Source organism: Anser brachyrhynchus (assembly GCF_964034855.1).
Source record: "Anser brachyrhynchus genome assembly, chromosome: 6".
Lineage (NCBI taxonomy): Eukaryota > Metazoa > Chordata > Aves > Anseriformes > Anatidae > Anser > Anser brachyrhynchus.
In genome coordinates this window covers 12,266,051-12,291,658 of record NC_137700.1, presented here as the reverse complement: position 1 = coordinate 12,291,658, position 25,608 = coordinate 12,266,051, and the positions used below count along the sequence as shown (strand labels likewise).

The 25,608-nt window shown below is 36.7% G+C and overlaps 1 protein-coding gene across 4 annotated transcripts in view; it reads left to right on the top strand.

The window, feature by feature from the left end:
- Nucleotides 1-23,222, top strand: part of LOC308196822 (uncharacterized protein) — a 110,545-nt gene extending 87,323 nt beyond the window's left edge. The window contains exons 3-5 of one of the 4 annotated variants that reach the window (XM_080596457.1): nucleotides 13,455-13,561; nucleotides 14,481-14,640; nucleotides 20,457-23,222. In XM_080596457.1, coding sequence (XP_080452583.1) covers nucleotides 13,455-13,561; nucleotides 14,481-14,640; nucleotides 20,457-20,480 — 291 coding nt within the window. In that variant the 3' untranslated portion in view covers nucleotides 20,481-23,222. Of the gene's footprint in view, nucleotides 1-862; nucleotides 3,040-13,454; nucleotides 13,562-14,480; nucleotides 14,641-20,456 lie in introns of those variants that run through there. The other 3 variants (XM_080596456.1, XR_013952415.1, XR_013952416.1) reach the window with 3 other exon arrangements.
- Nucleotides 23,223-25,608: the final 2,386 nt, after the last annotated feature.

The following is a 25,608-nucleotide window of genomic DNA, read 5'->3' as shown; positions in this document are numbered from 1 at the left end:
TTCTCTGCACTTTATTATTTTTTTTTCTTTTAAATAATAAAAGAGACCATTCTTTTCACAGAAACCAAACTGCAGCTTCAATCCAGGGTAAATGCATGGCTGGACCAAACTACAAAGTTATTGATGAAAAACCACATAAAAGAGGTCATTCCTATGTTAGAATTCTAACTAGGCTGTAGTGAAACTGCTAGAGCAAAATTGTGATAACATCACATGGCATCTTGGCCATTGTGTACGCTTTGCAATTGTTCATTTTTAAAAGCATACTGCCAATCCCAGCTGGGAGTACACACAAATATTTACCTAACATAATAGTGCAACAACTCGCAGAGATGAAATAAGCTTGAATGGCAAGTTCAAGTTGCCTGCCTGCGTCTCCCCTTGTGTGGTTCCTCCACAGTACATAAACGCTGTCAAGCATTTTCCTTGGCTTCTTTAAAATTAGCAACAATTATACTTAGCTTTTAAAGTAAAACAAACCTTTTAATCATGACAGGATTTAATTAAATCCATCTTATTTAAAGTAACAGCCCCCGGGGCAGGAAGGGAAAGGCATGAAAAGGTGAAGAATCAATGAGTAACACAGGACATTAATAAAACTCAGACTAGAATGAAATGTTGATTCCTCTGCATATTTTCCAGAGAAACTTTCCAATTTTGTGAGGACTTTCTTGAAAATTGCTTTTCACTAACTATCTCTCATATCTCATAGGGTTTCTGTTTTAAGGCTGTGTGATAAGAAGAATGTTACGGGAGCATTCTAGGTATACAGGACGTAATTGGGTGCTCAAATTGGTTTCGCAGTTAATTAAACCATTAGAACTGTGAAAATAATTCCTTTTTTTTTTTTTCCCACACCCAGTAAGAGGAATGCAAAGCTTAGAGAATGGAGTATAATGAAATTCTCTGTGAAACAAACACCTCACAGGTATTTTATGTCTTTTTTTTATTTCTGGGGTGTTTTTTTTTTTCATTTAAAGCAATATTTATACTTCTAATTTTTAAAAATAAAGAAAACCACAAGATCTTGTTTAATTGTTTTGTTTACACAATTCAAAGGGAAATAGCTTGAACTTAGGTTTTTAAGTTTGGCAGGCATGAAATAATTTTTAACTATCTTAATGTAAAAATCTAGGTAGATTAACTTCAGTAGAATAACCAGTGCTGAGCAAATTGCATTTCTGAGTTGACAACAGGGATAACAAGACAGAAACCCCAATAATTTTGGAACCTCATAAGGAATTCATTTTCTCCACAAAGTTAAGAGATCACTGAGAACAGAAGTGAGGCAGAGAATTGCTGAACTCCTCTGTTTCTAGGACAGCTGTTACAACATGAAATGATTCTATAAGATAAACTCCCAGGAAACTCTGATTTTATGAGTTAGGGTCTTCATTGTTCATGCTATATCCAAATTATTGAGGTCTATGTATTGTGACAAAAGATGGGCCTCTTTTTGCCTTCTGTTGACTGACAATACAGACATTTTTCATCAACAGAAAGCAACGGAGAAATGAACACTTGAACATTTTTAGGAACACATCACAGGATTTCCTGGAGTTTCAGAATTCCTGCCTGATATCCAAAATATCAAAGAAAGTGGTTCTCAAGCAGACAGATATGAGAAGCCTCTACAACGATAATGCTGCTGCCCATCTGCCTACTGAAAATGAAATCTATTTATGGCCTCACAGTACAGGCACACAAAATTGCTATGACTTTTGAAAACCTTGGCCAGCTGAATTGCTCCAAACCTGTCCTTCACTAGATGTGCTGTTATATTTTTGTTATAATGTTAAAACAACACTGTCATTTCCTTAGAATAACCAATACTGTAATTTGCAAAACCAAGATGATGGGAATAGATCAAGTCAAGAGTTATTTTGGCTTAAAACTTAAATGTCTGATGAACTGGGTGAGACAATCACAGAAAACTACTGCATAACAATTGTGGGAACACAAAGGGTTGTTTGAGGATTTCTAAACTGCAAAGGCAACAAAGCGTAAGATGGAGGGAGATCAGATCTGGGAAACTATGCAGCTGTTGGTATGTTAAGGTCTTAAAGTTCTGTAAATTACAAAAGTGACATGGAAAAATCAGTAAGATTTGATGGTCATAAGAAGAACTGGGCAGACCAACCCTACCTTTCCCAAATTCCTAATAAAATAATCCTAATAAATCTTAAAAAAAAATGTTATTAGATGATCATTGTATTCCAAAAGCAACAGTCTAATGAAAACCAACATTTTGGAACATCATATATGCCACTGTATATTATTATTTCACTGTTGCTAAAATACAGAGTTTAAGGTGACATTAGCAGCAGACTGATTTAATATCCATTTAGAAGGCAAATATGCAATTTTAATTCCATTTACTTTTGCTGTGCTTTTTAAACTCAGCTCTGACAGAAAGGAAGTCAGACATCTGGATAAATGAGATAGGTTGATTGAATATTGATAAGCCGATTTTTAATTTATCAAGGTTATCTAGAGGTGCTAACCTGGTGCCACATACTAACAAGAAATATCAACACACTAAATGATGTGTGCAGTGAAATATTTCTTTGGGGGAAACAGCTCTGGATGGGCTGGGATTCTTAAAATTAGAACCTTGCAGTGGGGATAGAAAGTGACTTCCTGAGGGGAAATTAAAAGCAGGTGAGAAGTGTGACAGAGAGACAGAGATGAATAGGTGGCAAATTTTATACTTTGCTCAGACTGCAACATAAAAGCCACATCAAATCAGTACAGATGAGAGAGAAAGAAAGAGAGAGAACTACCTTTGTGAAAAGTACAGTTAACATGACACAAAAAATGCTAATGTTTCACTTTTCCAAATTTTCACAGCAGGGCAGGTAATCATTACAGACCTTACAGTGCACTCTGCATTGTCACAATCCGCAAAGCTTGGCAGCCGCCCACGGAAGACCACGTCCAAACAGCTGAGAGCGGGTGAGCAAGCATTGTTCTTCAGTCTCAGGGATTCAGAGCAGAGCACAGCACATTGCAGCAAGAATAATGTCACAGGAATATGCAAGACTGTGGGGAAAAAAAAAGCACAGATTGGCCCACAGAAGAATTTCAATAAAATGGAATTTTGTAGTAGCATGGGAGCAATCTCAGATATGTGCATATTTGTTTTCATTAGAGAGAAGTCATTAGAATATTTCATTTCATAAATTTGTTGATACTTTAAAAGCAACGTGAGACTCTCAAGTAAACATCACTGTGGGCAGAAAAGAGCAGAAATAAAGCTTTTCTTCAGGATTTTTTCTTGTGAATCTAGAAGTACTGAAACCTTACTTCAGAACTTCAGTCAGAATAAGAAAATAAAAAAAGAGAATTTTGATGCATGGAAAGAAACTGCTTTGAAACACTACTTCCTTCAAATTCTAATGGTTCCTCAAATACTTGTCAATAATCTTATCTCATAGTTTCAAAATTTATAAGAGAATAATAATTTCTTAGAAGACAATTAGCCTACATGGTCATGTTTGCTTGATAGTTAAAATCAAATAACACAGGCACATGACTGTAGCTGCAACCTGCCTCCCAGCTGGAACTAAATCAGCTTGTCACATTTGGACATATTTTGCTATGGGTGGAGTTACAGTCAAGATAATTTTATTTTCATGTGTTTTAGCTCCTGCCCACTCTCTACTATGTCAGCAGTAAGTAGCATAACTGTGGCATCTCACACTCCCCCTGAGTGGTGCCAGCTGAGACGGCCGCAGTAGCAGTGTCTCGGTGTTGACTGCTGGCAACGTAGCTCTAGGCGTGGGGTTTCTACCATAGCTATGTTAGGATGCGACTTCACAGATCACTTTCTTGTTGCTGTCCTGCATGAAAGAAACTGAGGTATTCAATGAAAATTTCCTGTCGTTACTCATCTTTACGTCTTTTCCAATTTTGCAAGACCTTACTTACTGCAATCTTTCACCTGTATTCGTAACAGTGTGGGACATACAGATTGAAATAGGATTCCCCCTAACTCAAACCAGAAGTGTCTCCTTCCATCAATTCCCCAAACACTTTTCCCTAATAGTCTCTCAAAGTTTCATAGTTTGTAGCAGATAAATGCTGTAGCTGTTTTACATTTCAGAGACAGACACAAAAGTGTTCTTACAGCTTTTTCCCCCAGATAGAAACACAATTAAGTAGAGAGCCCATGCATCTCCCTGTCACATGTATCATTCTAGTCTCATGCTTTTCATCTGTTCACTGTTCTACACGCTTCTGTGATTTTTCTCCTGTATGAAACAAATTACCCCCTGGTTTGTGTTTAAACACTTATGTGTTTAGTTCTTCTTAAAGTTTTTCTTAATTCTTTACTTATTTAAAATAATACCTCTAGACTTTGTTAGATTGCTTATCTAAGGAGATCCCATCTTCATTACAAAGACAATTTCTTTTACACCCTATATATTTGCATTTGATCTGTACAGAGTAGAATTCTCTCCTTCATGACTTTACAGTTGTTTACAACTGAGCACAAGCTATATCAATAGTTCATGGTTTGTCCCCCTTTTAGGACAGCTTGCCACCAGCTGCACATTTTGGCCTGCCATTTGTAAAATCTGCTTCCCCCCCCACACACACACTTTTTTTTTCCTTTTCATTTTTGGGGACCCATTTAATAGAACTGTCTGAAATGAAAATGATTCATTGAAAAGGTAGCTTCAGGACCTGTCTTAGCACCTACCTATATACTCCACCATTTCCCAAGTGACAACTTGATCAGAAGCATGTTATTATTTCTAAAAGCTTACCTTCATGTCTGCATATAAGGTCGTATTTCTTATTTGTTCTGAAAATACTGGTGTTTCAGATTGTTACAAGGTTTCCCCAGCAATAAAGAAATAATCCAGGGTGTTTGCTGTAAAATAAAGCAGAATAAAGTGAAATAAAATATATAAAAACATAAATTCATACATCTGAGAACACAGGCAAATATGCTAATAAATGTGTAGTGTTTAGATCTACACATTTGAGACAGATTCTGATTTTTTGCATTCAATGCACTGTAAATGAATCAAAGCCAATATAAAGGAGTAAATCACTACTACACTTGAATAAAGGTAACTAACTCCTGATAAAGAAATTGTTTCAGAATTATTCTAGATTCCAAAAATTATTTCACGCTGCCATAGTTTTTCTGTGCTTGTAAAACATATATGATTTTATCACTGCAGCTGAGATTCTTCATGATTATAAGTTTTTACTAGTCACATTCCTCTCAATGACAACACAAAGGAGCAAGGGGAAGCTGGAACTGATAAGGACATAGTCTGAATTTGACCTCTTTTGAATGACCCATGCTACTGTCTTGCTTCAATTCCTCTTGCCTCTTAGAGGCTATCAATTGGAAATAGAAATCTGAAATATTAAACTGATAATGCGCAACTTTAATTTATTTCAGACATTATCATACTGTATCAATTTGCACAGCTCTGAGAATCAGTCTCTGTGAATTAATGATGCATCTCCATATCTGCATGGGAAAGATAGAGGGCTGTGACAACGTTTACATCTGATACTATTAGAGTCTCTTCAATGATAATCATTAACAAGTCCATTAATGAGAATATATTTCCCTGAGGCACTATGGCCATTTGGCACTGTAATCTAAATCTATAGTCTCCAGAAACTCTATTCAGAAGGCAATGAAGTAAGTCCCTGAACTATATAAAGGTTATCAGTCAAATTGTCTCACTGAGAAAAAAATATGACAGAGACTTCATTCAATATTGGCAGTATAGAAGATTAAAATGTACAATTGTCTGTTTTTGTAAACCAATAACTATTAGAAACGCAGTGAAAAGCTAAATCCTGTATTCCAAAGGCTTTGAATAACCAAGCAACAAATACTCAGATCCTTAACTTTTAAAAGGTTATATTTAACTGGAGTAACAATGGTAAGAAACTCATCACACTGATTATTTTAAAAATCTAATAATAATGACAGACTTGTTAGAGCACAAATCCTGTTGGCCTGAAATCTGTACCATAACTTATTTAGATAGACTGAATTAAGAGCTACTGCAATATGCATTTCCTTATTGCTCAGCAGATGAAACAAGGGTTCAAGGAACAGAATAATTACTTTCATTCCATTTTTTTCCCCTTTAAATAAAAATACAAACCTCTTTCTATCCGCTTTGAAACCGGTTTCACCTAAAACAAAGTGATAATCATTCCCCCTACAATGTGTATCTAAGTTGACAGCTTCACAAGAAACGAATATTATGGGCAAAAATAGACAGCTGTTCCCAAGTCCTAATATTTACTGAAAGAAAGAAAGTGGGTGGGCATCATTGCTGCAATCTCTCACTCTACAACTTTAAAGCAAACAGAATTGCAGACTCCTGGACAATACTCTTGGCATCCTTCACCTATGTTAAATGAAAAGCTTGCTGGAGTCAAGAAAATGGAAGTCTTCCTTTAAACCTGCATTACTGAAGAGGATTTTTCTTAAACCACCACAATATCACATCCAGTTATTCTCATTAAAAGTCTCTTCGTGAAGGCACAATTTCCCTGAATGTCAGTATTATGTAAAGTAAAATAAATTATTCCCAAAATATAAAGAAAGTACAGTTTGGTGTACTAAAGTTATGGGTAATCATTCCTGGAAAATATAACCTAATCAGTATCTCTACAGCCTCTAAGATGTCTGCTGAACAAGTCTCATATTTCCACAGATCTGCCCTGATCCTGAAGGATTTTGCTTTTGTGGATAAATATCAATTTATCTTGAAAGTATTACAGAAGGTGAAAGACAACTAGCAATAAATTATTATTTTTTTGATTATATTGCAATACAAATGTAAACAATTTCCTCAAGAGTTAGCACTGATCATCTGTTATTTTTGGGATTATCAAACTATTTTTTTTCCCAGCAATAAAATCTATTGATTTAGAAGCCGATTGTGTTTTTCACTCCATGTATCATGAGGAGATCCTGTACGGAGATTGACTGTTAGCACAGAATTGAATACTAATGTCTTTTCATACTTTTATTGTATTCATGGTGATCCCTATCCTTTGTTAACATACTGACATGAGAAATAAAATAAATGTGGAGGAGATTGAATCCTACACCTGTTTAATGTGAGATTCTTAATTTTTTTGTGTGTAGCTGCTGTGAGAAACAGAGGAATGAACTAGACAAGCCTTCAGTTTAATCCAGTGTAGAAAATTCTGTCTCTGTAAGCAATACCCAGTTTAGAAAAGCCTTAAACATCATCTGTTTCCTTGTAGGTCTCTCTCAGACAAGTTGGGTAATTACGTACTCGGCTTGTGTCTTTCTTCAGTTTCTTTAGCTATGTTACAATTTCAAGGTTAATTTCCTAGAGTGAAAAACATGCTTTAAAATTTCATGTATCATATACTGCTCTTAGCTGTAAGGGAAACGTTAAGACCATCAAACTTCAAAAGCTGTTATTACTTTCTAAGAATCTAACATTTAAAAACAGAACTTGAAATTTCAAATAACAAATAAGTTATAATTTACTCAGTGAACATCAAGGTCAGATCTAAGGAACTGCTTGTGAAATGTTACATTTAGAAATGTAAAGCAAGTCTTGTATTATAAAATACAATGAAGTGTTTTAAAATCCAAATCCCTCCACTCTCTCAAAAGGAGCGGATTATTTTTTCCTGGAAATAAGCACACTGCTAGATTCAGACAACGTTTGCCAAATCTGAGTCTGGATTAATGTTTCAATGTGAAGACATAATACCTTGGAAAGAGAAAACAAACATAATGAACCTGACAAGAACAGCAGTGCACACAAGGGTTAGCCATGGGAACAAGAAATGTACCAAAATTAATCACTTCTAGAAAAGTGCAACTTCTTCATGATCATCTTAAGCAGTTGCCAATGATGAGGACAACTTTCAACATTAAGCAACATAGTAGATAGGCTTTAAAAAAAATAATAATGCAAAGAGATTAAAGAATGGCGATAGGTCTCCTCATATTCAGCTGAAGCAATAAATAGTGATGAATTTTCTGAAACACTGAGAAGCATGCGTCAGCACACAAAGGTACTTGAACCGTATTTGTGGCAATTCAAAAGAAAACTTGAAATCAAATTTCCCAGCAAAATGTTTCTTTCCCAGTATATTCAACCACCTGGGGTGTTCTAACAGTGTTGCTCTCATCCTTTGTCGCACTGGCTGAGCAAAATGTCTGGCAGAGTTCTACATCAACACTTCTGCAAATGGAGTTGAATTCAAATTCTTAACAAAAGTATTTGAAAAATACTCAATAGATTTTCACTATCCCTATTGTTTCTTATTTTTTTCTGATATACAGAGCAGTACTTGCTTTTCTTAAACAATCAACTGATTTTTTTTTTTTTAAACTGGCTCACAGGAACTTCAGCAAACTACTGTATCTGTTGTCTCAAGTAGGTGCTTACTATTTATGTATGAACATTAATTTGGCACCTTCAAATTTAAAAAGAGACATAACTTAAGATTAATTGAATCATCTTTACAAGTTAATTTCTCTAATGTTTTACATACAGTGCAGCATTACAGTCTCCAAATTCTATTTCAAGCAGGGTATTAAGAGTTGCCTGCTTTTGTGATCCATTATATTCTGCTTTAAAGTATACTAATGCACAACTTGCACTACTGAATTGTCTCCTTGAGGTTTGGCATCTGCTTAACATGGCCATCTCTGGCAGGAACATGGCTTCCATGGTAATAAAGTAGCAGAGAGATTTCTAATTACCTCTGGATAGCTAACCTTCATTATTGTTCCATGACTCCACTGAGTCAGTGTTCCTGGAAATCACTCATCACAGGTGATGCCTCCAAACAGGCTGACTCTGCAAGACAGGAAAAAAGTCGTTTTAATGACTTAAAAATAATAATCAGAAATATACAGAGAGATGAAATGGAAAAGGAGAAAGAAAACACTGTTATGCAATGATATGAAGATTAAAACAAAGAAAAATAGGAGACAACAGAAAAAGATAAAGTGGGAAAGTAAGACTAGGTAGAAGGCAGCAGAATGGGAAGAAAGCTCAGGGACAAATGTCAGAATAACTGCTCTTGCTTCTCCATACACAGAGAAGTTGTATGTCAAGTATCTCAGTCTAGGTACATATACAGACTAATGTCAGTTTGCTGTACAGTATCTGTCTCTCTAGTCTTCTGGGGTAATTTCACAAGTCAGGCTCAAGCTCTTCCAAAAAGGTTACAAACTGAAGGGTACACCAATTTCTATGGACAACTGCTCCCTGAACTGTGTAGTTTTATAAGAAAAACAAACAAAACAAAAATCTGACCCTAGATTGGCCTTTCTGGGTCTCCAAACACACTTCTGTGCAAATCACATGGCAGCCCACTTTTGGGAGAGAAGTTGACAGTTGCTGGCAGTTCACAGTCTCAAAAAAAGCTTTTAATAACTTGTTCACTTCACTGTATCTGACTATAAACAAACCTTTTGTTATCTTCTAAAATACCAGTTGTACCGGGAGTACACAGAGCTTCAGAAAGGATTATATTTATCAAGACTGTTGCTGCAAATATTACTTTTACAGTCTCAAATGTCATCTTCAAATCTAAACACCTGCAAGTCTCTGATATGGCCACATCAATTCTGATTGGATCACCCAGTAACAAACCATCAAGTCTTGCTGGTTTTGTGGTTGTGTGCCCTTACCTTTTTTTCCTTTCTGTAGTCTGCAACAGCTTTCTGGGAATGTATTATTCCTTGGGAAATTTAAAATCTGCACTGGGCTTTTCAATGAAAGAAAATATTCACCAGCTTTATAAACAGTAAAAAGTGCTGTAAACATATTCACAGAAATGAAATGGAGCAGTTTTCTTATCGGTTTCAATGTAAATAACACAGTACGAGACATGCAGAACTGACTGCAGATCCATGTTTTGTTATGCTGTTGGCATATACATGATGCTTTGTACTTAGGAAAAACTGATGTTGCAAATGCTGTTTGACTGACCAAGTCATGAAGAAAAAATAATTTTATCATTTGTGCCCTGGTTTATTGTGGTAGCATCTGATTAAATAGTGGTCTAAAACCATAGCTTCCCATAATCTCACAACCACCACAGAGTACGTATAACCTTTTTAAACTTCAGAGTTGCCGCTGATGTTTAGACAAGTATTATTCCAGTTAAAATATTTGCCTTCCAAAATTATTTTCACAGTAATTCTTCAGTGAATTTTGGATACTTATGATCATTCATGTTTCCAAGTTTCAAGTGTGATTCGAAGTTACCTGCCATGGAGAGAAAAATCTTCATCCCTGATACTAGTGCCATACAGAGAACATGGGGACAAAGAAACATCAGACAGCAGAAACCTTTCTGCCAGACTGTGAGATAGGAAGACTCATACCGATTGTCACTCCTGAACCAAAACCTAAGCCGAGACTTGCTTTTATCTATATATTTTAGTTTTGGGAAACTGTAGAGAAAAAATGAAGTAGGACTGCATGAAAGTCTCCTGAGATTATCAGATATTCAGGACCTTGCAATGGAAGAAGGGTTGAGAGTAGGACTAGGGTACAAATTTGGATCTTAGAACGGCACTCCAAACATTTTGTTCAAAGTACTTTCTTTAGAGAGTCAGCCAATTTTTCCATCTTTTACTATTTTTAATTACTCGACTAATGCAAGAACTGACTCCCAAATAGGACAAAAATGTGTGTTCCAACAAAACAAGGCATTTTCTAAAACTACTTATGCCTTTTTGAAAGGAAAGGAATTTCAGAGGTCTTCTGAGATGAGAACTAACTAATTTTTAAATAAGCTCATTTAAGTTTCTTATACAATGCCTTGTCTAGAATTACTTGAATCTTTAGCTTCATCCTAGCAACCAATTGCAGCCCCAAAATAACTTTGTAGATTGTCCTCCCCTAGGTAGTTTTGAGTCTTTTGAAATAACAAGTACCATGTTGCACAATTACAAGGGATAATTTGGTAGTACAGAGAATATAATCGCACAGTATTTCATAACTGAGTCATCCCAGAGACAGAAATTAAAAGTAGAAACAAAAAATAAATTGATTGTAAGCTTAAAATATTCTGGCCAATAAATGCAAGCATCCAACATACTTCACATGTATGTGCTACAAGTAGCTCTGGGTGAATTATGCAGCACCTGGTAAATACTGTTAATTTACTTGCATCTAAGTTAATTACAGATTCCAACAAGCAATCAGATATGATTAAATTACTTTTTGGGAAATGATCAAATGGTTCAGGCTGAAGGAAGACAGCTTAAAATAGACCTTGAAAGGTAGCACTAATTAGGCAAACTCTTAATTCTTCTTATTTTTCAGCTTCAGAATTTTCTTCAGCTTCAGGGACAAATTTTCCTTTCAGAGCACCATGTGAAAAACAGCTGTAATCATTGCAGGGCTTGTACAGGTAAACTGAAAGCAGAATTTTAATCTCCCATGGAGAATTTCTTTTGACCTCCTTTATACTCCAAAAAGTATTTGACAAAACAAAACAAAACAAAAAAACACAAGCTTTGAGAAAAAACATCTACCTGTTCTTACTGAGCTTTCATAGTGACTTATGACAACTGGTCCAGATGCTGTGGTGAATTCACACATCAACTTTCTTCTTTAGAAAGATATTAAAGGTAGGGACTATTGGAATATTCTGAAAGCAAGAGGTGGAAGAAAACAGCTAAGCAAGCAGCATTACTTGAGAAGAGATAATAAGTAGGGAGAGGAAGGAGATGGGAGGTCAGGAACTCTCTGGAGTCATTTGGGAAGCTATTTTCAATAAAGCAATATGCAGAATGATTAATATCACCCAGAATATAAATGATCTTATATCTGTCTCTGACATCGTCTCTCAATGAGGCCCATTTTCCATTTTGATTAGAAGTTACCTGTTCCTCCCTGACTTCCTTAATGCTCTTCCCTTTCTCACCTATTCTTGGAACTGTCATATTTTCACTTTTTTCACTGCACCAAAATATGCCTCCTTCAGTAACCTCAAAGCACCTTCCTTCTGCCTCTTGTTTCCATTTCTAATCACACTAGAGACTTCAGTTAGTCCAAAAAACAAACAAACAAAAAAACCCCACAACCATAGTTTTCAACATACAAATCTTACCCACAGAAACATTTTACATTTACATTTTACAGAAACAAATTACAACCACCTCCATCTTCTGCAGTAAAAAGAAAAACCTCTGTACCTACATCACCAGGAAACTGCCTTATTAAAGATCATGGGGTAGCAAATGTGTTTTTAAGTGTCACTAATGATAGCAAAAGATAACTTTATACACCCAAGTACAGCCATTCTGTAATAACCACTATTAACAATAATTGCCACATTTTTCCTGTTTGATACATTAGGTCATTGCATAAAGACAAGTGACATGTGCCTTATGGATAGGTAAATCTCAGTTTATATTCAGGATATACCTAATACCATGCAACCTTTCAATCTTTTATAATTGCCAGGAAAGTAAAAGGCATATTTCAAACCTCCAAAAATGCCCAAACTTGTTTTATGATCAAGAATACTGTGTACATGGTGCAAGCTGAACACTTAGAGATATAGCCAAATACATGTTTTGTTTTTAATAATGTACTAGTAATAGTTTTTCCATTCTTCTCTCTCAACAGAATAAAACCGTTTTACCACACCAATACTTTATCCTGAATGGGAGTACATATAGTTTAACATAAATAACTGAGAAATGTTAAAATTATACTGAAAATCTCAGGTTTTATGAATGGTTCTGGCTACAGCTCAGGCTTTTGGAAAACACCAGCAACAAGTTCATTTACTCAAGAGTATATTTTCCCACCTGTAGCATACTATTTGTTCACCAATTTTGTATTACTGAGCCCCAGAGTGCAGCACTTCAGATGAAGACAGAAAGGACAAAGTGTGGGTGGATAGACATAAAGTGTTTATATATGCCAGGCTGTCTGATCAAAAAAAAAAAAAAAAAGGAATTACTCATAAACGGGACTTCTGAGACAAGTATTAGACACAACTTTGCCTCCTAATTCTGTGAAAATTCAAGAGAGCCTCCACTCCACTGCAGGTAGAACTAGCCTAAGTAGCAAATTAGAACTTCTTTTTTTCCGTTCTTCTGTTTTTCATGACTCATCTGGCATTGGTAGAGGGCTTAGTCTTGCAAGACGCATCTTTAGTTGTGAACTTCAGTATGACAGATCAAGGTCTGCTGCTGCTACATTTAGCAAGATCAGTTCCTTAATGTAACTGATATGCTGGAGGAGAATGTAGAGTTGCTCCCAGAGGACCCTTGTGAAATTAATCCACCAGACTGAGGGAAGAACGGATAGTCTCCCTGTCTTAGGTGGAGTCAAATCCCTTTGGACACCCTTGAATCTTTTCGGTAAAAAGCACTTCTAAGTCCCAGGAATATAAAAGTACTTCTGAAGATCTTACTGTATTTTTCTTTTTAACAGACTGGTTACATCAAAATGCCAATATTTATAAAGAAATTGCCAGTTAAAGAAAAATTGCGAATATCACAGAAGAATCTTCGATCCCATACCTGCCTAAACAACCAGAGGTACTGAATATGTTCTATGACTAATAAACTGATAATAAGCACATATTTTGATACTAATAAGGAGCTCCCCATATCTAATATAAACTTCTATATTTTCATGTATAATCATATATTGAAATATACATTGGTATATATATCGATAGATTTATATATGCCAGTTCCCCTTCTGTATAATATATATACATATGTGTATAGACACACATTTAAAAATGTTACACACATGCAGAGATACAAACAAATGCAAATAAATAGAGGCTCTATTACAATGGAGTAAACCAGTTGACTTTTGTGCCTACTGCACCAGTCCTCAACTGTGAACGTCTACATCTTCCTCCTTTTCCCAGGGACCCCCATGTCATACAAGTTTTGCACTCCGTTTCCATCTTTAAAACAAATTTCACCTGAAAGAGGCATCAGTACAACTTTCGGTCACACATTATTTCCGTAGCTCCACCTGATCACCACACTTTCACTGTCTGAAGCATTATCATTTAACCCTTAAACTAAACAGCTACTAAGCTCTTTGGGCTTTGGAAGATGCCTGTTTACACACCCAGAAATAAATCTTAAAAAATAAATAAGTAAAATAAAATAAAATAAAATAAAATAACACATGGTAGGACTGATGAGAACAGCAACAGCTGTAGATGTGCAGGGGCATGAACACTACCACCACAGGGAAGTGAATCAAATTAATAATTTGTTCATTTGGGGGAATTAAGTTGATTTTTTAAATCACCTCTTCTTTTAAATACCATTATTCCACCTTCATAAGAACTACAGCATACATCTGTGCGCACACAGGTGAAAGTGTTAAGCGTGTGTATTTCTCACTTGTTTTGAAGCTGAAATTCACATCTTTGTTTTAAAGGGCACTACACATCAAAGTATTACATAATTTGACTATGATTTCTTCCAGAAATAACTTTTGCTGTCAGTTAACACCCACTGAACACTATGGAAATTCAAAGAAAAACAACCTGGGAACATTGCAGCTGACCCATAAACAAGCCCATTTGATACGTGTGCCTTTTCTCTCAATAAACAACTCAGCCACAGGAAAGTTACCATGGAGAAAGGTACAAATTTTGGAAAATTAAGATAATCTCTGAGAATGACTGATACTCTTTTAATGAAACTGATGTTACAAGATACCTCTTACTTTACAGCAGTGGCTTTTGAGCCACTTGTTCATAGCTAAGCTTCAAAGATGCATTGAAGTCAGTTAACAGGTACCAGAGATGCACCAGAAACAGACTTAAAATAATAACAATATAAAAATAAATAAATAAATACATATATATATATAATTAATTGTATCTTATTCCGCACCACAGACTTAATATTTCTTGGCTGCAACTTCCTATCTTTCCCATGATACCCTTAAGTCTGTCTCTGGTGAAAACATCACCAAGAAGTGCACTTTTGATCTGGAAGCACTTGATGTCTTTAAGCAAGATTTTTTTTTCCAGAGGTTAGAGAGATTGGAAAGATTCCTAGCTGAATCATCGTACACATCCAGACCAGGACAACAACAACTAATGGAAATCTGGTGACCAGGACTATAACAAAGTTGGTTGTTGGGTCTGTACCTGCAATGGGTTTGCAGTTAACAGAAAGACAGTAATTGAACAGGGCTAAGAGCTGTTCTCAGCTCTGAGCCTTTCCTTCAACTTTATTTACAAAGAACAAAGGCAGAACAAAGAAGAAAACCTTGAAAGATTTTCTTTTAACCTGACTTAAACCAGGTTTTGCAACAAAGCCTCTACAGTTGCTATTCTAGTGGTTTTCTTGAACCCTGAATGCATGCTTTGAAAGCTGAGATAAATATCTGTACCTTTTTTTTTTTTTTCCTCCTCTGTGCAATTTGTATTCAACAGAGTAACCAGAATCTGCTTTCTTGAAAAATATCTGATCTTCAAGTAGGGGACAATTCATTTGACACAAGGCAATCCGCCAGCGATTCTTCAGTCAATCACACAGATAGCCCACCTTCCTGTTGTGCTATGATAATGCTGAACTACAATTTTAGGCTTTTTTTTTCTTTTTTTCTTTTAAATGGTGAATTTATGTTACTATGAATGCAAAAATGGTACTCTAGCTTTCATTTCAGAAGACGCTGGCTATTCTAAACACTAAAACCATTCAAACCAGCTGCTGTTTGGTCAGACCTGCATGTTTCTGTGCTGAGTTTTCCTGAAGCACCTTCTCTCTTACTACTTGCTTATTTGAACATACATTTCATCTGAATTTTAGAAACACAAACTAAAATACATACGCCTTTTTTATTTTTCAAATATATCCCTAAATTAGGCTATACTAATTAAAGTAAAAATAACTTTGTAAAAATCCATTTAAGAGTGATGTCTAACAAATAAATGTAGCAGAAAGTTGGGGTTCAATTATACATGCATCGCCTATTAAATTACAAAACCATCTCAGTAATGTTCAAATCGTGTTTACATTGGTTTAATACCATTTATTCTGGGGATAATATAACAACATCAAGATTACCCTGATTAATTAAAACCATCACTAAAGTGAATTTTAAATTTTCTTAGCATGGTTTCATTTAGAAAAGCTTTATCCCCATTATACAGGCAATATTATCAGTATAGTTCTTTGCTCATACGTACACCATTAGTATCCTCAGAGATCATTCAAGAACGTCCCTAAATATAGGAATAAAGAAAATTTTTTAGACAAAGAGGGATGTAGGAAAGGACTGTCTGGTGTCCCACGGCAGAAGGGTGTTTTAACCCACAAAACAAAACCAGAGAGCAAGTTTCAGTTCCTTGATTCTGTGTGACGCTGAGAAATTGTTTGGTCTTAGCACAGCCCAGTTTACTAACTTTAAAAGAAAAAAAGTAACAAAATCACTTCAGCTCTCATCTATCAATCTATACACTTAGACTTTTTGATTGAGTTATAAAAGAGTTTATCTGAAATTCACTCATAAAAAAAAAAAAATACTATCACCAGCTAGTGAGCTCCATCTATGCCATAGCATAGCAACGGAAGAATTAAACTGTTAATCAATAGTAGATATTGATTTATTTATGTAGCATCAAACCAAAAATAATCTCCTTAGATGCACAGGCACTGCTTCCTGAATTCCTCCTTATTTGTACTGCCAAAGACAAAACCAGCTATTTAGATCTGTGCTGCAGCAGCAAACTCAGTTCACATCTGTATTTTCTTTCTAAAATACTTACATCACTGAGATTTATGCCTTTCCTGAATTCTTTCTAATGTTATCCAATTAGCCAACAATGCAAAGTAATCCTCAGGCAAAACTGAAAGAACACACAAGGGTCCAAATGACTGGAGTTTATGATAAAATCAGATGGATATCAAGACTCTTATGCCACTTAAACACTGATACAGTGAAACTGCAGAAATAAAAACAGGAAAAAATAAACCTCACATGACAAATGGAGAAAAGGAAGAGAGGTGAAAAATGCATCTGTGAGAAACTGAAATGGACAAATAAAGTTGTGGATTAAAGAAACATGAAGACTATGAATATGATCTAACAAGGTCTTTATCAGCAGAAAGGACCAACTGACACTATGCACAGTGGTCATTCCACTTTTTTTTTTTTAAATAAATAAATAAGTTCTAAATTTATTTTGAACATTATTTTTGTTCTAAATAGGCCAAGTATACTTTTAGTCATTTTTGCCCAAAGAAATGCTCAGTTCACAGTTATGTATGTCTGGTTTTAGTCACTCACCAATATCTGGCTAAGCGGTTCCCTGTTCTTTTCCACCCTTTTCATGTCACAAGAAACCATCTGTGGGAGATGTGGTCCTTATTTTAATGCTGATTGTTGGTTGCATCCTCTTGATTGCTTAATCTTCTGGTAAATCAGAGTAAATAAAGATTGTTATTTCCTCTGACAGTCAAGGCAGGCCCATAAGTGACAATTAACAGGCCTCTAGGCATGTCTATAAATACCTGAAGGGAGAATGCAAAGAAGATGAAGCCAGGCCCTTTTCAGTGGTGCCCAGTGCTGGGACAAGAGGGAATGGGCACAAACTAGAAGACAGGAGGTTCCCTCTGAACACCAGGAAGCACTTCGGTGCTGCACGGGAGACAGAGCACTGACACAGGTTGCCCACAGAAGGTGTGGAGTTGATGGAGATCTTTGGAGATCTTCAAAATCCCTCAAAATGCCTGAGCAGGAAGGAGGACTGGACCAGGTGGCCTCCAGAGGTCCCTCCCAGCCTCAACCATTCTGTGACTCTGTGATGTGTTGACCTGGAAATCAATTATCGTAACCTGTGACCAAGCCGCTATCTGCTTAGCATTTTCAGACCTCCTTCTCAATCTCAGTCTTTACCATGAATGGAAATTAATGCTCAGAATAATGATTCCATATTTAAAAGGAACATTCAAGTTAGGATGTTTCGTAGCAAGATAGTACTATGTCATAAAAATCCACACCAAAATTGTGTGCGTTTTCAAGTTCAAAAACTGAATTACTTTCAAAGCAGTGAAAACTTCTGTAGTGAATGACATGTACAAAAGGCAAAAATCCTACATAGTTGATTTAAAAAGCAAAATATATCTCTTGCTTAAAATCAAAGTGAAATGAAAGATTTGTTGATGTACCCTATCATCCAGAACTTGCTTCCTCCACATGACAGTACTAAGCTAAGAACAAAAGTTTGACACAAATGTGGTTAGCAAATTTACTGGCACATCCACTCAAAACACATAAAACACATACTGCTGGGCTTGACGTCAAAAAGTTATAAATCAACTCAACACAGAAAAAAGCTGGAGGAATCTGACGTCAGACGAAAAAGTCCATCAGTAACTTAGAAGCCTGGTTTCAGCCACTTGCACATGCACGGATTACACTACCATCTGTGAATGACATGCATGCTGACACTGTACAGTGGTCTGGGCTTTTAACCTGCTTATCTAGCCAGCCAAAAGCAGTTTTCTGTCTCCAGCTAGGTCAGCTACTATTTATGAATATTTTAATTCTCATTAAAAATACATCACTTCTACCCTGCACTTATGGCTTTACAGGGTTGCTTGAGGCACATGTACAAGCTACCTAATTCCTCTGAAGAGTTGCTACCAATTCTGATTTTAAGACTTACAGTTTTGGTCTATTTACTGGATATGTTGCGGGTATACTTGGTCATTCACAAAATGAGCCTGATAGGCTATACCTTCCTGTAAATTTTGTGCAAGAACATTTCTTTCTGTTGAATTTATTAACATGACTCACCATCTTTTCTCTCTGAAGAGCAGACCATGATTCTTGAGGGATCCCTATCCCAGTCCCAGCTCTTGTATTTCTTTGGAAGAAAGAAAGTGGTTTCATCTCTGTCCTAGGACAAAGGATCTTTGAAACCTTTCTCTCTTCCTCCACATCATCACTTGCACCCACCCCAACTCATCTCCTATATTATCACTGGCTCCCAAAGGCTGACTCCTGGTCTTATCAAACCTCAGCAGCCCACCTTTCCTTTAAGCTCCTTTTCTCAGCCACCTTGTACAGTCTCTCCTTGACATATTGTCTTTCTTTCTTCCTTCCTTTTAGTTCAAAGGGCTCTTTGCCTAGCAAATCTCCGCACTTGCACCTGTACAGTATTTTTGCACAAGCCATACAACCTGAATAAAGGAATAATTTAAAACACACTAGAAAATAAGAATGGCAGCTGTGCTATGTGCCAATTAACTTATAATGGGGTTCTTCAGAGCTGAAAGCTAAATGAAAAACTTAACATGAGAAAAAAAAATAGTAGCAAACAGTACCAAAAAGATCTATCTTATGCTGTATTAAAAAGACGATACACATCCTCTAACATATTAATTTTAAAATGCTGATGATTGTATAAGACTTATTGCACAGTGTTGACTTCAAGAGTTGAAACATGCTATTAACATGAAAAAATGTGATTGAGAAAGTAATTCAGAATCCTCAATCATTTAATAGATGTGTATATCAGTCTTTTCCATTCCCTCACTTTTACATTAGCATTTACCCAATTGCTTCACCTCACAAGATAGACAGTGGGTCAGAGAGTGTAGAAGTGAAAGCAATCTAATTTCAAAAGTATCTGCTATTCCCTTATGATTCTTAATTTGTCTTTTATTCTACTGAGCAGATAATTAAAAGAGCTTCATGAAATAAAATTGGCAGACAGCTTGCACAACCAAGATAAATCACCATTGTTACATCCTAACACATTATAAAGACACAAATAGTATGGAAATATTCCAAAGCGATGACATAGGAACAATTGACTGACTGAGATCCACCCAGTTTTTCTGCTGAAGTCTTTTATCCAAGAATATACTTTAAATTATTAAGCTATCTGAGTTCTTTCCTTAGACATTCAGTGCCTGTTCTTAAGTACTATCACACTGAAGAAATTCAGTAAAATACCACTGGTCTTGACCTTTTATTAACTTTGGTTCTCTACCCCTACTTTCTAGGATGGATAAGTTCAGCTTGCACTACAGTGGCTGTTTCACTCCTACCTGTGCAATACCTTTGTTTTCCTTTTTCATGACTTGTGCACCTTTTTATTATACTGTTGAAAGAATACTTTTTTTTCCCCTTGAAAAAAATAAAATAAAACAAACAAACAAATATTCATCTTAATTCATCAGTTTCTCCATCACACACAAAGCAGTGAAAAGAAGTAACTGTTATAAACTGGTTGTACCTAGATTGTACATTTTTTTTTTGTTTTTGTAAAAAGATAAGAGCACGGAAATTGATTAACACTGCAACATACCAATAGAGCTGGTGTGTGCCTTGAAACACTTGCATGAATTACTAATGGAAAAATAATTCTATCTCCCCCGTGCCACTCCTGTCCTTCCCAGCTTTGTTCTCCCTTAAAATCATATGCTTCTCACTCAGGTGTTTTGGACTGCTGGAAGGTAGTAAAGAGCTGAGGATTGCTTCATTTCTTCTTGCAGATAAGTGTGGTACTGAGGAAAATGAAGTGAAATAGAGGGCCTCCGCTCCAAAATGGCGAGGAACTGCTTCCTTCTCACAGCAACTCAAGAAGATGTCCCAGATGGATGAAGAGTCCCCTTCTGTAAATCCAGCCTATGCTGTCTGAGTGGAGACAGCATAGCTCAGCCCCACTGCTTCAGCTCCCCAGCAGGTACCCACAAAGGGTGGAGGCAGGAGCACAGAGGGAGTTGTGATCACCCCCAAGTTATGGAAATGGAGAAGAAAGAAAAGAACACTGTTTCCCAGGAAGAAGTGGGAATGTGCACAACACATGGCTGTCTCACACTGACCTCTCCTTTAGCCCGTGGAAGACGTTTACCTTGTTAAATATCAACAGACCAAGACTAGCTTTCACTCGTAATGCAGTGAAATACTGATGTCAATAACTGGATTCAAAGTATGTGAAATGTACTTCTCTGTGCTCCTTAATAAGCCTGACTTTTTACAGCTGACCTACAGAAAGGTCCCAGAGCTCCATACCGATTAGTCTGCAGACTACATACTCGAAACACCTCTGCTGTCAGCAGAAAGCTAACAACTTTCTATCTAGTCATCTCAAAAGCAAAGCATATTTCTTCCTCGCAGCCAGCTGAAAACATTTAATGCTTTGACCTCCAGAAAACACACTGCAAGATTACTCCCAAAATTACAAGACGGGTGTAGTTAGAAAGCTAATGGACTGCCACTGTCTCGACTGCGGGGACAACAGGACTCTTCCCTCCCAGAGCTGTGGATCTGCTCTTGCATGGTACAGCAACAGCTACATGGCTGCTTGCTTACAACTGCAGCAGTTCCTGTGGCAACCATTGCTTCATATTTTGTCACAGAAAATCCATAAATAGATGCCATTGTGATACACAGGATAAACTAAGTGGGTTAAAGATGATACAGCACATTAGATTTACATGCGTTAGAGTGACATCTGACTAGATGTCATCTATGAAAGTTTCATATTATAGCATAAAAATACATGCTAGAGTGTTAATAGAATAATGAATGATGGAAGATTCACTGTAGGGCAACTGTAAGGGAAAGACTATTAGATATTTAGTCATTACCAATGGACTTGATTGTTTATACACACCGTTTCCCCCCAGTTTCAAATGGGCAGGTTTGCACATCCCTGAATTCCCAACAACTGCTGCTCATATGCCTCCGTGTGGGCAGAATCAGGAATACAGCCAAGAACTAAATGAGCAGGAGGAAAAAAGGCTATATTCCTACTGCTGGAGGGGACCCACAAATGCACTGGGGCACTGGAGGAGCCGGGCAGTGCTGCTCTGGGCAGGCACTGGCAGCCACTCCCGCCCGGGCTCTCAGCCTGGCACCTGCAACAAAACACAAGGTTCCCACCTGCTCAGAAATAAGAATCACTGGACCACACGACCTCGTCCCCACGGTGCAGCACTTTTAAGTGATTCCCAATTGCCACTAGCGGCAGATAGGGCTGCCTTTGGCTTGCAGCCTCTGTGAGTCTGGCAGGTCTGGGTGCCTTGCCTGCCTCCTTTATGTGAAGCTTTTTCTGAAATACAGACAGGCAATGCCAGCTGAAGTTTGATTAAAGCCTGCCATATCAACCTTTTGCTGTCTTTGTGCAGGGCTGGAAGAAGGAGGGAGGGGGAAAATTCGGAAAGTTAGTTCCAAGTACATATTTTCTATGCAAATCTCATTTTTCTATAACTTTTAATGAGTTTTAAATAAACCTGTTATCAACAGGCATATTATGTGAATTAATACAGAGCACTAGAATGAAATGTAAAATGTGTTCAAAAAGATAAAACAGGGCAGTGTTATTGGCTGTCACTCGTTTCACTGAAATACTGCATTCCCTCTACTGTACCATCAAAAATCATCTTCTCATTACTTTTTATTTGCTTTACTTCCCTATAATACATTTACATAGAGAATAAAATGTCATAATTTTATGTGCTATGAATGGGACATAGATAACAAGGCAGGGAGAATGCCTTTGCACTTCATAAAGGACAGCTCAAAAATGATGTCTCTGAAGGAGGGAGTTTACTGCAGAATACATTCATCAAAAACAAGAGAGCAGCATCACGCTGGAGAGGAAGCGAGCAGGTCTGGGACATTTGTCTGGCTCTGGGCCAGATCTGCATCTCATTCATGCTGATGAAATTCAGAGCAACTGCACTTAACTAATTTTGTATCGCTTTACCCACAATCAAAATCTTGTTCAGAGACACAAGTTTCCAATCAAAATATATCGGCTTCTTTCCCCTGCGATGTGATCTACCAAAGACTACACTAGATATAGCGATACAGCCCAGTACTATCCTTTTCTATATAACCAAGTTGGCAACCAATTTAAGTTTCTTCTGTGAAAGCAAGGTGATACTCTTCCTAAATTTTTTCTAAGATATCAGAATGAGGTACAATACATTAGGTGTGTATTATTTTAAAAATATTTATCAACAGTTTTCAATAATACTATATAGCACCAACTGTAAATTCAAAGGTAATTTTACAAGACAGGATGAAAACAACAATGCCACTGTTATCAAAGCAACAATACTTTTGCAGAGTGTGCTATACAATCCTCAGTTACCCATCAGTTTCTGGATCTAACACTATATATGAAAGACAATGTTGCAAGATGTCATAATCTGATTTATGGATAAATTATTAATTGAATACAAAAAGTACAATGATGATTGAATTACATACCTGCATTCCTGTAGGAAGGAGTTGTCCATTCTGGAAAGATGGGAATCCAAACGTTCCTCCACAGTCCTAATCATAAGGAAATTGATACAAGCTTTATTTTACATTTGAATAATTTTTAAATAACTCCACTGTCCCAATGTATAGTAAGGCAACTTTACAAAAAAGTCCTTTTAGCTTAAGACAGAGTATCATGACAGAGGACTCCAGTGATTAAAAGGGTTGGACTTTAGTAGTACTACGTTTGCGCCTTGTCTAAGGGCAACACCACCTCTGCACTGAACGTGATTTTGAGGCAAGGCTTTCCGCTCTTAACAGTTGTGATCTCAAGATGAATTGCACAGTGAGTAACACCAAAAAATGAACTGCATGTGTTCTTTTCATTTGTTTCTACAAGCCACTCTTAGTCACACATCAATACAGATGAATACTAGACTGTCCATTGTGATCAATGCACAGATATCAATTCTGACCCATCTTACTAGACTTGCTATTTAAAGCATAAATGTTTGGATTCCTTCATTTCCCCAGTTACTATCAAGATAGTAAACCTTCCCCTTTTTAATTAGTAGCTACTGACTTGCAAAATTAAATCTTTATTCTCTGTTTATGCTTGGAGATCATTTGCATTCATGGTAACTCGCTAAGATAACACGGCAAAATGGGTATAGGGTCACTTCTTTCCTCAACTTGTGACTTTAATGTTTTCAATTTCATTAATTTAAAATGATACACACTCTAGGGTCAGAAGGTGCTGAATCAAATATCTTAGGAGTCAAATGTCTTCACGTCCACTCCAAATGAGTTCGACTCTGCAGAAATCCAGGTTGTGGAAGTTAACAAAAGTAAATAAATAAATAAAATAATCCAACAGGCATGCAAAAGGAAGGGCGGGTTAATATATATTTTCTCAATGAAATTCATAGATACCGAGGAATGAAGTAGCAAGACAGTTTTGTCAGTGCCCTGTCATTAACAAGTGGTTGTTGTTGTTTAAATACAGAAAATGAATCTAACTAGAATAACTAGAATCGAATCGCATTGAACATAAGGTCCATGGAAAAGTTTAAACATATGAATTTCATGCTTACATATCTTGGCCACCTTGTTCAGAAATACATTAAAATCTTATATTTATATTCAGGGACATAATGAATTAGAGATTTAAAATACTGTGAATTTTCACCTGAAAATTTGAACTTCTGTGACCTGATAAGTTTTTTTGTACAAACAAAGCAGCCAATCTGCACTATCTGTGGGAAGGAAGCAGGAAACAACCAAACATCAGCAAAATAACAATGTGTAAATGAACTGGCCCTGTGCAACTGGCAGAATGGGGCTTGACGACAAACTCAGCAGAGCGCAAGCCCGCAGACCCTAAGGAGCCCAGCAGCGCTGGGTATTCTCACACAAGCTAGTTAAGCAGATTGTGCTGTAACCCATCTTCTTACATCTCCTCCTTTCTCATCACTGGTGGGACTATTTTCCTAAAACTGCTTATTTGGATTGAATGTTCTCCTTTCCAGATGTGAAATCTCAAATGTATTTTATATGTTCTGAGGACCAAATACTTCTTTACTACTTGTTCCTGAGCTGGTCTGAATAGAGGACTGACTTCCAGGGGCCTGCCACTTTTCTTTTTTGCTTCTTCCTCCTATAGATGGCCAAGCTGTCAGTTTTGACTGCCTTGTCAGACAGTGAAGAATGGCTGCAGTTATCAAGAGAGCAATTACTTCAAACTAAGTTCACAGAAGTCAGTGGTCCTAGCTGACAACACAGATGGATGAAGTGAATGCACTGATAAAAAAGGTGGTCTTCAAACCATTCACAATATACTATGAGGGCTGGCGTATGCACGTACACCTACTTCATGGGAATATATCCATTTTTCCAACTTTTTAATTAGGAAGATATTTGCAGCCCTAGTTCTGCAGACTCATCTGACAGAAGAAATTCAAACTGAATGCTTGTTCAGGCAAAATTTTGTTATGCAAAATCTGTGCACAATTTTGTTCCCATTGCAGCACAGAGCTGATTAATATCAGAAGACTAAAAGATCCTATGGAACAGACCTCTCTTCAGGCCAACATCTGCATCTATGCCATCCAATTCAAAAGGCAGAGATGAGAATAGAATAACTCTAACCTCGATTGTCCAAGCTGCAGGAAAATGATTTGTTATGACTAGGGTATTAGGGACTTCATTAAAAATATTTTCCTGAACAAACACATTTATAATTTTTCTTGCCACATTCTCAGAAGCTTTGCTTCTTTCTTTCTTCTCTCGCTCTCTTGATTTCCAACTAGCATAGACATTTTGTACCTACCACAATGCGGAGGTTCGATTCACTAATGAGAATTCAGCTTTA